General features: G+C 46.3%; 3 protein-coding genes across 3 annotated transcripts; 2 read left to right on the top strand and 1 right to left on the bottom strand.

Moving 5' to 3' along the window:
* On the top strand, positions 1–2,841 carry LOC124688860. The gene is made up of 5 exons (XM_047222480.1): positions 1–122; positions 625–684; positions 980–1,879; positions 1,973–2,128; positions 2,254–2,841. The coding sequence occupies exons 1-5, from the start codon at positions 117–119 to the stop codon at positions 2,653–2,655; spliced, it is 1,524 nt and encodes a 507-aa protein (XP_047078436.1). The 5' UTR covers positions 1–116; the 3' UTR covers positions 2,656–2,841.
* Positions 2,842–4,740: 1,899 nt separating this feature from the next.
* Positions 4,741–8,139, bottom strand: LOC124688859. Its single transcript, XM_047222479.1, has 4 exons — positions 7,273–8,139; positions 5,570–5,611; positions 5,327–5,482; positions 4,741–5,200 (listed from the first exon to the last, which is right to left on the bottom strand). Exons 1-4 carry the CDS (start codon positions 8,137–8,139, stop codon positions 4,799–4,801), a joined length of 1,467 nt encoding a protein of 488 aa, XP_047078435.1. The 3' UTR covers positions 4,741–4,798.
* Positions 8,140–9,459: 1,320 nt separating this feature from the next.
* LOC124690991 lies at positions 9,460–11,156 on the top strand. The gene is made up of 3 exons (XM_047224292.1): positions 9,460–10,368; positions 10,443–10,598; positions 10,758–11,156. Exons 1-3 carry the CDS (start codon positions 9,460–9,462, stop codon positions 11,154–11,156), a joined length of 1,464 nt encoding a protein of 487 aa, XP_047080248.1.
* The last annotated feature ends 2,539 nt before the right edge of the window (positions 11,157–13,695 follow it).

Genomic DNA, 13,695 nt, shown 5'->3' with positions numbered 1-13,695 from the left:
GCCGCCGGTTGATAGCTCCGCCGTTCGACGACCGCCGCTATAAATCTCCAAACAAGGACACCAAGGGAAGCCGCGCGCCAGATTTCAGCCTCACTTCAGCCTTCAACGCGGGCGCCATGGGGGTGAGTTCATTGTCCTTCCTTTAACTCTAGATGTTCTGTTCTCGGATTGAACCCTTCCTCTAACCAAAGTTGCTTCTATAAACCTTGATCCTGCTTACGGGGAAAAATAATTCAAGTTTGTATCTCTTGGACGACATGAAAACTGCATCTTTAAGGCTATGGAAACTGTAACTCTGAGGCTGAATCAAAAATTGCTTATTTCTTAATTGCAATGTTTTGATTGTGAAAAATTATCGTCAATTCACTACCTCTCTTACTACCTAAAATTTACAGCTTTATTATTGTATATGTAAATTGCAACTCCCTAGCAGAATAAAAATTTGCTTCTTCCTTAATTACATAGTTTTGATTGGGGAAAAGTATCGTCAAGTCTGTACCTCTTGTACTACATCGAAGAATACATCTTTGTGATTGAATAGAAATTGCATCTCCGAGGATATCAAAATTGCATCTTTGTGACTGGTGTGAAACTAACTCTAATTTGTCTCCATGCCAAATGCAGAAACACAATAGTAGACAAGTTCTTCTGAGGCCTTGGCAGATCAACGCTGGAGCAATGGGGGTGAGTTCCTGGTCCTTTCTTTTTCCCCTCTAGATCTCCAGTCGAAGTTATTTCATTAAAACTTGAACTTAGTTACGTCATAATTACAAGTTTGTATCTTCTGGACTACATAGAAATCGCATTTGTATGAAAATTGCATCTTGGAGAATCGAGACTGAGTCAAATTTGCTTCTTTCATAATTGTATTTTTTTGTTTGGAAAAACATGTCAAGTTTATATCTCTTGTGCTACATCAAGCTTGCAACTTTGTGACTAGTGTGAGAACAACTCTTATTTGTCTCAATGCTGAATGCAGAAAAAAGGCAACAGAGATGATAGGCTCAGCGCATTGCCTGATGACATTCTGGTCAACATTCTTGACCGACTCAATGTCCCTGAAGCTGCAAGAACCAGCATCCTTTCTAAACGGTGGATTCGGCTCTCCTCCGAGCTCTCTCATCTTATAATAAATGCTAAGGACTTCGTGCCTGAGGGTTTGTCAAACGCCAATGTATCTGTTGATGACTTGGTTCAGATGAATGCTGCTGCTGCCCAAGTGACAAAGAGCATGCTGACACGCAGAGTTCCAGGCAAACACACCATCAGCCTCCTGTCGACGACGTTCTACTTGAGAGATGCTGTCCCCATATCCATCGGACATGCTGTTGGCAATGCTATGGCGACACACAAGATTGAGAAAGCCGAATTCACTGTTTTGACAGAGAAAGGACGCCGGCAAGTTACTGTTGATGATATTACGAACTATGGGGCACAGTTCCTGTCGTTTTTTAACGAGTGTCAGGTTGCATTTTCTGGTCTGACACGGCTCTACCTGGAGAATTTGAAATTTTCTGAATCTGGCATGCTCTCCAGTATCCTTGTCACTTGTAAGAAGCTGACATATTTAGGTTTTCTCAATTGCAAGACAGATAATTGCATGACAGTCAAAGTTGAGCATGCTCAACTCACCGAGCTCAGTTTTGAGAGTTGCCGTTTTGGCAAAGTTGAACTCAAGTGGCTCCCGAGACTCACTCGAATAAAATTTGCGTTTTGGATGACGTACAAAAACTTGCCACTGTCATTTGGTCATGTCCCGTTGCTCGAGGCTGTGACCCTTGCAACTATTGCTCTTAGTTGGCATGAAATGGTCGAGTTGAGCACTTTACTTTTTGAGACCTCTGTACGAGAGCTGCACTTGGGGTTTAGATATGAAAAGGTAACTCAGGGATGATTGCTCTGTTCTTGCGTCAGTTGGTCTTGCTTCGCTTGGTTCTCTACTCATCCTATCACGTCCTTATTATTTATGCAGATTTGGCTCCAACCAGAGTGTCTAACCAGAAGGGTGGCGTATGCGTTCCACCAACTGAGGATTGTCAATCTAGATACCATTCCTGAAGGGTATGATCTCACGTGGACAATGTTCATTCTGGAAGCGGCAGCATTGCTGGAGGAGTTCTGCATGACGGTATGCTCACACCTAAAGTTTGTTCTATTGCTTTCTGTTCGACACCTGTGGTTTCAATTGGGGTACATATGTCTGTGGCAAAACCAAACTGTTCCATTTACTCCTGTCCTATGGGTTGAATGCAGGTAATGGATCACCCATGTGAAATGAAAATGGATAAGGAGGAGAGGAGCCAAGGCTTGTATAGCGAGAAGAAGGGCGTAGAGTGGGAATCACCTACATCGAATTTCAGGCACTACCATCTTACCAAGCTCATCATCTTCTGCTTTGAATCTTGCATGATCAGCCATGTCAGGCGTGTGATGAAAGCAGCGGTGAATCTAAATGATGTGTACCTGTATGGTAGACTTAAATGTCGGCGGTGCCGACTCCTGAAACCTCTGAAGCCGACTACGTTTCCGTCATCGAAGAAGCATAGGTGCTCGATGAGGAACCTCCTGACCCAGGACATTCAGTCACGTGCCAGGATTCGATTTCTTAGCTCTGATGAAATTCACGCTGATCATGCTGCAATGATACTGAACTAGTGTTTTCGTTACAAGATAGCTGAAGGCTTTTCAGGAAGTTTGTTTAATTAAGCGGCCCAGTCTTGTACTCCATAACTTGTCTTCTTGTTTGAATTTTCTTTTATGTCTGCAGTGCCCTGTTTAATCAAAACCAGTTGTACTGTAAAAATAAATTATGTCTCTATTGCGAATCGTTCCATGAATAAATCATGTTGCACTGTAAGTAAATTTTGGTCGAATAAGGTTGTAACCAACAACACAGGAGCAGTATTTAATTTAGATTCGCCCAAATAAGCAGCTTTTTTTTAGCTGCAATCCTTTGGGAGCGGCAGTCGGAGGAGCAGTTAGCAATCAAAGTTTTAAACGAGCTGCAGTCCGACTCTAATCCTGCTACGGTTTAGATTTTACAAGGAGTCCAAATCCTTCTCGATTTCAATCTCTTAGTTGGCACCAACCAACCCGCTATAAATCTCCGAGACACCGGGGAAGCCAGGGATTCCCAGGATATCAGTTTTCAGAGGAGGCCAGCAACTCGTGTGAGCCGCAGAACCCTAGCCGCTGTAATCAGATTTCGGACGAGAGCATTAATGGGCAAGTCATCCGGCAAAGCTAAACGATGGATATGCGTAGCGGTGAGTTCCTTGTCCTCTTTATACTTTTTTCCTCCGCTGGATTGTAAGTACTCCGGGTTGTGAGTTCTCCTCTTTCGGAGGATTATATGTTTGCATTTGGTGTAATAAATATATCAAAATTACATACAGTACATCTTTGCGAAGATTATAAAAATATGTATTGTTGTTTCTGGAAGCAATTGCATCCTTCAGTTGAAAACTATAAACCATAGCAGCAATCCATCTCTATTTTTGGAAATTATCAAAATTACTCGTCTTTAAGAGATGAACTCTCATTTATTTCCATGCCAAATGCAGAAATATGGAGAGTATCGGCTGAGCAAGTTGCCTGATGATATTCTTCTCACCATTGTGGAACGACTTGATATTGCCGATGCCACACGAACCAGCATATTCTCCAGACGGTGGAAGCACATCCCTGCTATGCTCTCCAGAGTTGTTATAACTGTTGATCCCTTTGAGCGCTTGCGCCAATGGTCAAATAAAAAGTTACCCTACTATGATGCAATTCGGCTCAATTCCACCATGATTGAAGCAACCAGGAGCATGCTAGGAAGCAGGAGTGCAAATCTTTACACAATTCGACTCCTGCGCGTGAAATTCTACTTGGGAGATGACTCCATTTTCATTGGTCAGGCAGTTTCCAGTACCGTAGCAACACAGAATGTTGGTTTTGCTGAGTTTGAAATAATGACAAGGAAGGATGGTAGCCTGTGCTCCGATGAAGATCTGCTCAACTACGGGAGGCAGCTGGTGTCATATATTGATGTCTGGTTAACAGCCTTTTTATTACTGTTTGGATAGGAGCTGGCATTGCAGTGATTGCAGCCTCAGATCAAATACTTCACCTTTTGGCATCGTTTCAATAATAAATACTTCACCTGGAGATTTCGCTCTGTGCTTCAGGTTCCTTGCACAAATTTAATGAATATCCTTGTTGATGCTGAAAATGATGCTTGTAACCCAATGATCTTTGTCCAGGTTGAATGAATGTGTTGTCAATCATGCATCTGTTTTGCTATACACGATCTTCTCGTGGTTTTGGCAGAAATTGGTTCAGGTGTTCACATGCAGTTTGTTACATTTGCTGTCGGCTGTAAAATAAACAGCTTATGCTGGAAAATGTGTCATAGAGTACAAACATAGGCTACGGCTTCCATCACCAACTGATGGACCTTCTAGGCGACCTTCCAGATCAATGATAAGCTCTCAAAGGACACGATGCATCCATCATCAAAACGACACACAATTTACACATTCATTGGACCATATCAACTGATGCACTCATCAGCAACGCAAATGCACATTGCAGATCACTGGATCAATATCCAATATGATTCTACAACTTGGCCTAAAATTTACTTCAAAGTTTACAATGGGATTAAGTAATTCATGGAATAATTTGCAACAGTGCCACAATATCTTTCATCTGGTTTTTCAGCTACAAGAGGAAAATCAAATAAGAAAACCTGCCACAAGTCATAGAGTACAAACATTATTAAGCAAACTTCGCAGTCTTTTCAACGAAAACACTAGAACAGTATCATGTCAGCATGCTCATCGTGAATTCCATCAATGCTAAGGAAGCGAATCCTGGCATGGGAATGGAGGCCCTGTGTCAGTAGCGCCCTCATTGAACACCTATGCTTCTTTGACAGCGGGAACGTATTTGGCTTTAGACGTTCCAGGTGTTCGCAATTATGACATGTTAGTCTATCATACAGGTACACATCCTTCAGATTCACCGCTGCTTTAATGACACGCCTGACATGACTCACCATGCAAGACTCAAAGCAGAAGATGATGAGCTTGGTAAGATGGTGATGAACGAAATTGGGTGTAGGTGATTCCCACTCTACGCCCTTCCTCTTGCTATACGAGGCTTTCCTCCTCCTCCTCTTATTCATTTGCATTTCACACGGGTGATCCATTACCTGCATAGTACAGAGGTAAATTGAACAGGTTGATTTTCCCACCGAGACATCTCTACTCCAAGTGAAAGCACGGGTGTGGACCGCTCAAACAAAAAACCATACATCAAGCTTTTGGTGTGGACATACCGTCATGTAGAACTCCTCCAGCGATGGTGCAGCTTCCAGAATGAACATTGTCCATGTGAGATCATACCCTTCAGGAATGCAATCTAGATTGACAATCCTTAGTCGCTGGAACGCAGATGCCTGCCTTTTCGTCAGACGCTCTGGCTGAACCCAAATCTGCATCAACAATAATAAACACATGATTGGATGATAAGTAGAGAACCAAGGGAAGCCAGAACAAAGCAAATCATCCCAAATTATTACCTTTTCGCATTTAAACCCCAAGTGTAGTTCTTGTACAGAGGTCTCTCTCGAAATAGGCTTTTCGCCCCGCTTTATAAATAAAGCCGCAACGGCCGAACCGATACAAGGTGGAGAGGAGAACCTCTTACAAAGCAGATCAAAGATAAAACAAAAGAAGAACACAGAAAACCTAAACTTGCCACTGGAGACAGATGCACGAAACCAAGTCGAGTCCGGACTCCACAACGACGCCCCCAAGAGGGTAACGACGCAACGCGCCGCCGCCGACGAGACCGCGAGGTCTAAGGTTTTCACCCGGAGCCAAACCACGGGGCGGATACCCACAACGACGCCCCCAAGAGGGTAACGATACCCGCGAGCATCGCCGCCGTTGGCGCCGAGGCGCTGAGTTTTCACCCGGAAGCATCCGCACACCGCACCCGAAACTAAGCCGCCCTAGTCCCCAAGCTAGGCTTCCGAAACATGATCCGGGAGTTGCCAAAGCCGAAGCGCCGCCAACACCAGGATCCCCCATCGTCTGCTCCTCGCCATCCCCATGACCGAAGGGAGAGACCACCACCACCGCCACGTTGCCCGCCGTAGAGCCACCCGCGCAGTCCACCTTCCGAGGCCGCCGCCCCGGCATCCCCACGAGCTCGAGCCCATGGCATGATCAGCACACCACAACACGAAACTGGCAGGGTATGACGACACCATCGCATGCAACCGTCAAAGCAAGTGGCATCCTAGGGAGGGGATCCACCCACCGCCACCGGAGGAGCACGCCGTCCGGGACGCGAGTAGCATGGCCGAGGAGGCCTAGATTAGGCCCGGCCGCCTGCCGGGCCACGATCAAGCCCCTTAGCCAAGCCGCCGCGCTGCTGCGCCTAGGCTGCCGCCGCCATCCGAGCTGCAGCTTCATGCCAGACCTACCCAAGCCACCACCGAGCCGCCATGTGCTAGCCTAATGCCATGGACGGCGCCGCCGCAACCTCACTCCTCGCAAGATAGCCCGGCCGAGACCGCGCACCACCGCAAAGGAGCACCCTCGCCACGACGCCGGGGACATAGCCGCGCCGTTGCCGACGCCACCACGCCGCCGGTCAAGCCGGTCAATTTGTCGGCAACCCCAAACTCGCCACCGAACAGCAGCCAAAGCACCGCCTCCACCTTCTCGGACGTAGGGGAACCTCGCGGTTCGCGCTGCCAAGGGCCGCCGGAGCCGGGCCCACCGGCCCAGATCCGGACCAGCAATGGTGCAGCATGGGGGGCTCCGCCGGCGTTGGCCAAATCCGGACCCACCTGGTCCGGGACGAGGCCCGTCCGGCCCGGATCGGGGCCCGCCCGGCCCCAATCCGAGCGGCGCCGCCGCCGGCAACTTCCTCCGCCGCTGCCTTCCGTCGCTGTCCTCCGCCGCACGCCGCGTCCGCCCACACCTCCGCCACGAGCCGCCGTCGACCTGCCGGGCCGCCGCCGCCGGACCGAGCTCGGAGAGCCCCTAGGAGCACCGCCGCTGTCCGCTACTGCCCCGCGCAGAGTCGCACCGCGAGCGGGTAAGGGAGGTCCCGCCGCCGCCGGCACCGCGCGGGCTTTGCCCGGCGGCCCTCGCCGGCGGCGGCGGAGGAGGAGGGAGGAGAGGGAGTGGAGGCGAGGGGGCTAGGGTTTCGCCCGGTCGTCGCCCGCGGGGGACGACCCGAGCGAAGCGAAGCGTTTCCTTCCTGTACAGAGGTCTCAGAAAGTAACGTGCTTAACTTGACCATTTTGTGCCAACTAAGAGCAACATTTACAAGGGTCACAGCCTCAAGCAATGGGACATGACCAAATGACAGCGGTAGGTCTTTGTAGACCCTCCAAATCACAAAGTTTACTCGACTCAGTCTCGGGAGCCACTTCAGTTCCACTTCGCCAAAACAGCAATCCACGAAACTGAGCTCGCTGAGTTGTGCATGCTCAACTTGGAGCGTCATCCAACTCTCTGTCTCACAGTTGAGAAAACCTAAATATTTTAACTGCTTACAAGCAACGAGTATGTTGGAGACCATGTCAGATTCAGCAAATGTCAGATTCTCCAGGTAGAGCCGTGTCAGACCAGAAAATGCATCCGGACACTCGTTAAAAAATGACACGAACTGTGCCCCGTAGTTCACCGTATCATCAAGAGTGCACTGCAGGTGTTGCTTCTCTGTCAAAACAGTGAATTCGGCTTTCTCAACCTTGTGTGTCACCATGGCGTTGCCAACAGCATGCCCGATGGATATGGGAGCATCATCTCTCAAGTAGAATGCCGTGGACAGGAGGCGGAAGGTGTATTCACCTGGATTTCTGCGTGTCAGCAGGCTCTTTGTCGCTTCAACAGCAGCAGCATTCACCCGAACCAAGTCGTCACCAGACATGTTGTCGTTTGACAATCCCTCGGGCAGGAAGTCCTGAGCATTTATTATCAGTCGAGAGAGCTTGACCAAGAGCTGACTCCACCGCCTGGAGAGGACGCTGGTTCTTGCAGCATCGCGGGCATTGAGCCGGTCAAGAATGTTGACGAGAATGTCATCAGGCAGTGAGCTGAGCATATCATCTCTATTGCGTTTCTGCATTTGACATAGAAACAACTATAAGAGCTGATTTCACACTTGTCACAAAGATGCGATTTCAATATCATCAGAGATGCAATTTTCTGTGCAATCACCAAGATGTAATTTGGGTGTAGTATATTTTTCCCAAGGAAGCCACATTTTGATTCAGTCTCAGAGATACAATTTCCATACACAGATGTCAATGTTTATGTGGTCAACAGATACAGACTTAATATACTTTTCTGCATAATAGGTTCTAGTTCTAACTATTCTGGCTGAAAGGAGAACAGTATACAGAGCGACAATGAACTCACCATCGATGTGGCAGCTGGTCGCCGGAGATTAGAGGCCGGAGAGGCTTTCTGACGTCTCGGAAGGTGCTATTTTTTTCCCCCATAAATAGGTTCATCAGAGACTGAAGAAAAAAAAGATCTAGAGGAAAAGAATGGACAAGGAACTCACCCCCATGGCTCCCGCCTGGATCTGCCGAGGCACGGGAGAACTTGTAATGTGGCACTTGTTGCTGGTCTCCTCCGAAACCTTTTTTTAGATGTGCAGGCGAGATCGCCTGGACTTGGTATACATCGGCTCGTGTTCCCCTTGGATGGAAACTATGAGACAGAAATCAGAAGGATTCGATTTCTCCTTGTGTAGTCTAAACCGAAAGGGGGTCGAATTCGTTCTGCGGCTCGGAGCGGTGAGCCGTACCTTCATACAACTCTACATTCAGGTGAGCTCGGTATTCTCGAGGCGGAGCGCGTCGCTGGCGAGGTGGGACTGGGAGACGCGGAGGTCGTAGCGGTTGGCCGCGTCCTCGTACAGCCAGCCGGTGCTCCGTCGCATCGTCGATGCCATGAGGCAACCCGGATTCCGAATTCGACCCCCTTCCAGTAACTCACAAGTCATCGAGTGCCAGATTCACATTGCGCAGGCGCTACAAGATCTTCTGCATAGCAACTCCCAAGACCTCAGAAAGCCTCCCCTGCCATGGCGAAACGGCCACCGGCTGCCAGATCGACGGCCAAACCATGCGTTCCAAGCATACGGGTGAGTCCTTGTCGTTTCTTTTCCTCTACATCTTTTGCTTCCAGAGACAACATAGTCCTCTAATCTTCTTAAAAACCTGTAAAACCATGAAAATTGCATCTGTACGACAGTATGTAGAATTGTATCTCTAAGACTGAATCAAAATGACTTCCTTCATACAGTAATACATCTTCGAATTTGTAAATCTTGTACTCCATCAAAATTACTTCTTTGTGCTTGTATATGAACTGCATATTTGAGGATCCAAATTGCATCTTGGTATGAAACAAACACTTACTTTTGTCCCCATGCCACATGCAGAAACGCAGGAGAGAGGATAGGCTCAGCGCATTGCCTGGCGACATTCTGATCAGCATCCTCGACCGACTCGATGTCCGCGACGCCGCGAGAACTTGCATCCTCTCTAGACGGTGGAGTGGGCTCTCTGCTGAGCTCTCCCGACTCGTGATAAATGCCAAGGATTTCGTGCCTCAGGGGGTGTCAAGCGCCAATATCTCTGGTGGTGATGACTTGGTTCGGATGAATGCAGCCGTGGTTGAAGCGACAAAAAGCATGCTGGCACGCAGGGATCCGGGTGGACGACACACTGTCCGCCTCTTGAGCACGGAGTTCTACTTGAGCGATGATGTCCCCATATCCATTGGACACGCTATTGGCAATGCCATGGCCACACACAAGATTGAGAAGGCCGAATTCACAGTTCTGACAGTGAAGGAAAGTAAACAGTGCAGGCTTGAGGATCATCTGAACTACGGGGCCTGGTTCGTGTCATTCTTTTATGCGTGTCTCGATGTATTTACTGGTCTGACACGCCTCTCCCTGGAGAATTTGATATTTTCTGAATCCGACTTCCTCTCCAACATCATCGGCACTTGCAAGCAATTGAAGTATTTAGGTTTTCTCCGTTGCGGCACAATGCGTATGATAACACACCAAGTTGAGCACGCGCAGCTCTGTGAGCTCAGTATGGTCAGGTGCCTTTTTGGCAAAGTTGAACTCAAGTGGCTCCCAAGACTCACCCGGACAGACTTCGCGTTTTGGAGGTCTTTCGAAGAAATACCGCTGTCATTCGGTCATGTCCCATTGCTCGAGGTTGTGAGCCTCGAAAATGCTGCTCTTAGTTGCCACAAGATGATCAAGTTAAGTACGTTACTTTGTGAGACCTCTGTACGGGACCTGATGTTGGGGTTTAGATGTGAAAAGGTAAGTCTGGGATGACTGATTTGTTCTTTCTTCACTTGCTCTCTACTTATCCTATCATGTGTTTATTCTTGCAGATTTGGGTTCAACCAGAGTCTCTGACCAAAAGGCTAGCATCTGCGTTCAACAGACTAAGGATTGTCAATCTAGGTCATATTCCTGAAGGGTATGATCTCATATGGACAATGTTCATTCTGGAAGCTGCGCCATCCCTGGAGGAGTTCTACATGATGGTTTGTTCGAACCTAAAGCTTCTTCTGTTATTTTTTTGTTTGAGTTGTTGTGTTATTATTTCCCTTATGGTTGCACGCACCTGGGGTTTACTTGGTCGATAGATGTCTGCAGTGAAACCAAACTGTTCCATTTACCTATGTCCTATGGGTGGAATGCAGGTAATTGATCATCCGTGTGAAATGCAAATGGATAAGGATAAGAGGAGAGAAGGCTTGTATATCGAGGAGAAGGGCGTAGAGTGGGAATCACCTACATCAAATTTCAAGCACCACCGTCTTACCAAGCTCATCATCTTCTGCTTCGAGTCTTACATGGCGAGTCATGTCAGGCGTGTCATGAATGCAGCGATCAATCTGAAGTATGTGTACCTTTATAAGAGACTGTCATGTGAAAAATGCAAGCACATGAAGCCTTTAAAGCCAATTATGTTTCCACGGTCAAAGAAGCATAGGTGTTCAATGAGGAAGCTAATGACCCAGTGCATCGAATCAGGTGCCAGGATTCACTTCCTGGACTTCTCTGTAATGAGCGATGATCATAAGGCAAGATTACCGTAGTGTTTTCATTAAAAAACCTTTATCACTTTGTGTGCCTGAAAAGATAGCTGAAGGCTTTTCAGGTAGTTTATTTAATATCAGCTTGCATAGTTCCTTGTATAATCAATCAAAACCAGTAAAAAGTAACCGTGGCATTATTGCAAATCATGCCATTAACTCAAGAACTACATAATCCTGTGGTACTGTAAGTAAATGTTATACCAGGTTTGTAATTATGTGTTTGTCATGTTAGTGATGAGTGCATCAGTTTGTATGGTCCTTTGGGAATTTATGATCTGAAAACTGAACTATATATATGGTTAGCTAATGCCAAGTTTGAGAGTTTGCAGATATATATTGGATTTTGATCCAGTGATGTGTAAATGTGTATCGTGTTGATATGGTTCTTTGAGAGCATGTCATTAATCTGGAAGGTCTTCTGTCCCCTTTCTCAACCTTACAATCGTTGCAGTAACTTCTGTGTCAGTTTAACAAAACTTTCCCATTCCAGATGCTTGGTTTTTCCCATGGATTTGAATTTATGTGTATCATGCCGTATGACTTTAACAAATGGCATTTTTCTCCAGCACCAATAATAATTTAGTTTACATGGACAGCAAAATAACAAGCAGCATGCAAACAGCTGTTTTTTAAGGAACATCATGCAAACATCTGAATTGATTGCTGACCAGACAATAGAAGATTCTGGCGTACTAGAAAATGCAAAACAAAAATTGGCATCACACTCATGCAAAAGTAATACTGAGCTCACTGAAATTTAAGATAGCGAGCTCTCTTGAAAACTTGAACCCTTAGAAAGAATAGTTTAGTTTCTTAGCAATATTTTACTACTAATAAAATATGCAGTTACTTCCTGAGATAAGAAACGACTAAGAGTCATCGTTGCAAAATGTAAACGAAGTGTAAAATAAGAACTACACAAATAATTGCTCATCAAGACCATAACATATGTTTTCTTGTTACCCAGCAGAACCATAACACTGTTCTCTTAAACTCGGGAAGTGAAGAGTTAAAAGCGGGCGCATATCCATGCCGAAACTGTTACTAACCAAGGTCCTCTGGCTCTTTGTCCGCGGGTACCTATTCTTTGGCCGGTGATCATACATACACTTCTCGCACACTGGCTTCTCATGCAGGTATATTTCCTTCAGATTGACTGCTGATTCCATGACAGCTGTGACATAATTCACAAACTTATCTTCTGACTGAAACCCAATGATCCTGAGCACTGAAAGGTTATGGTGCTTGAAACCAGATGCAGACGTTTCCCATTTTGCATCTGCGTCCTTCCTCTCCTTGCTACATGTGAGCGCTTTTTTCTCCCATATCCCCAAACAGTCACAAACCTGCAATGTTTCTCATCAGACAAACATTTGCATTCATTGATGTAAAAGAAGAAGGTTTTGTGGAAAGGTAGAAAGACTTTACCCTGATGCATAGCTCCTCGAGGAAAGGTGCACCATGCAGAACAAACATCATCCAAGTCAAGTCACATTCTTCTGAAATGCCAGACAAATTCACAAACCTTAGCTTCTTGAACACCTGCGACAATTCTCTCAGGCCTTCAGGTTTAACCCAAATCTGCAAAAGATAGACATAATGCAAAATATGTTGCCCAAATTAAAGACTACAACCTCATAAAGGCATTGTCAGGAAAATCTACGTGCATCATCAACCAGACCAAAACAATCACTAACCTTTTCACTTTGGAAGTTTACGTGCAGGTTGCTTAAGGTTGTTTTGCCAAGAAATTCACTTAACTTGAGCATCTTGTGCGATAATCCAGCCTTATATCTGATGCTGACGGTGTGGAGCAGCGGGACATGACCAAAAGATAAAGGATCATCATGCTGAGGTAGCCAACAAGAAAAGGTCAGCGTTGTGAGCTCTGGCAGCCACTTCAGATCCACCGTCTCAAAATTACTCCTGAGAATCTCAAGTTCACGGAGTCGTGGGTGTTCCACTTCTAGCAAGGACGGAAACTTCATGCCACAGTTGTCCAAGCGTAGGAACTCCAGTTGCTTAAATAATCCGAAAAGCTCATGGAAGTCTGACTCCAGTAGCCTCAAATTCTCCAGCTTCAGTCGCGTGAGACCACTCAATGTGTTCGGACAATATTTAACAAATAACTTGAACAGATGACCGTAAGAGCCCATATCACCAGGGGTGCATTGTGTAGTCAGGTTTGAGAGTTGGGCTGGTCTGATTGGTCCCAAGGCAACACCGACTGACTTGGATGTTTCTGGACCGTGGAGTGCACATCGTGAACAAGAAACCAATTAAACGTGCATCATACGGTTCAATGAACATTCCCGCGAAAGAAAATTACAAGAAAATGGATCCTAATATCGTCTGGTACAGACTCACAATGTCATCGTTTCGTTGCAACAAAGCTAGTTAACTAGAACTTAGATTCTATTATGTGCAAGTGCAGGTTGAAGAAGAAGACACACTTCTTACGAGTTACGATCCCTAGGTTTTATTTGTTTGTTATTTATATGAATATTTTCTGCTCCTGATTTGATCATTTACTAACAAC

Source organism: Lolium rigidum, chromosome 2 (genome assembly GCF_022539505.1).
Source record: "Lolium rigidum isolate FL_2022 chromosome 2, APGP_CSIRO_Lrig_0.1, whole genome shotgun sequence".
NCBI classification, from domain to species: domain Eukaryota; kingdom Viridiplantae; phylum Streptophyta; class Magnoliopsida; order Poales; family Poaceae; genus Lolium; species Lolium rigidum.
This window is presented reverse-complemented; position numbering and strand designations above follow the sequence as displayed.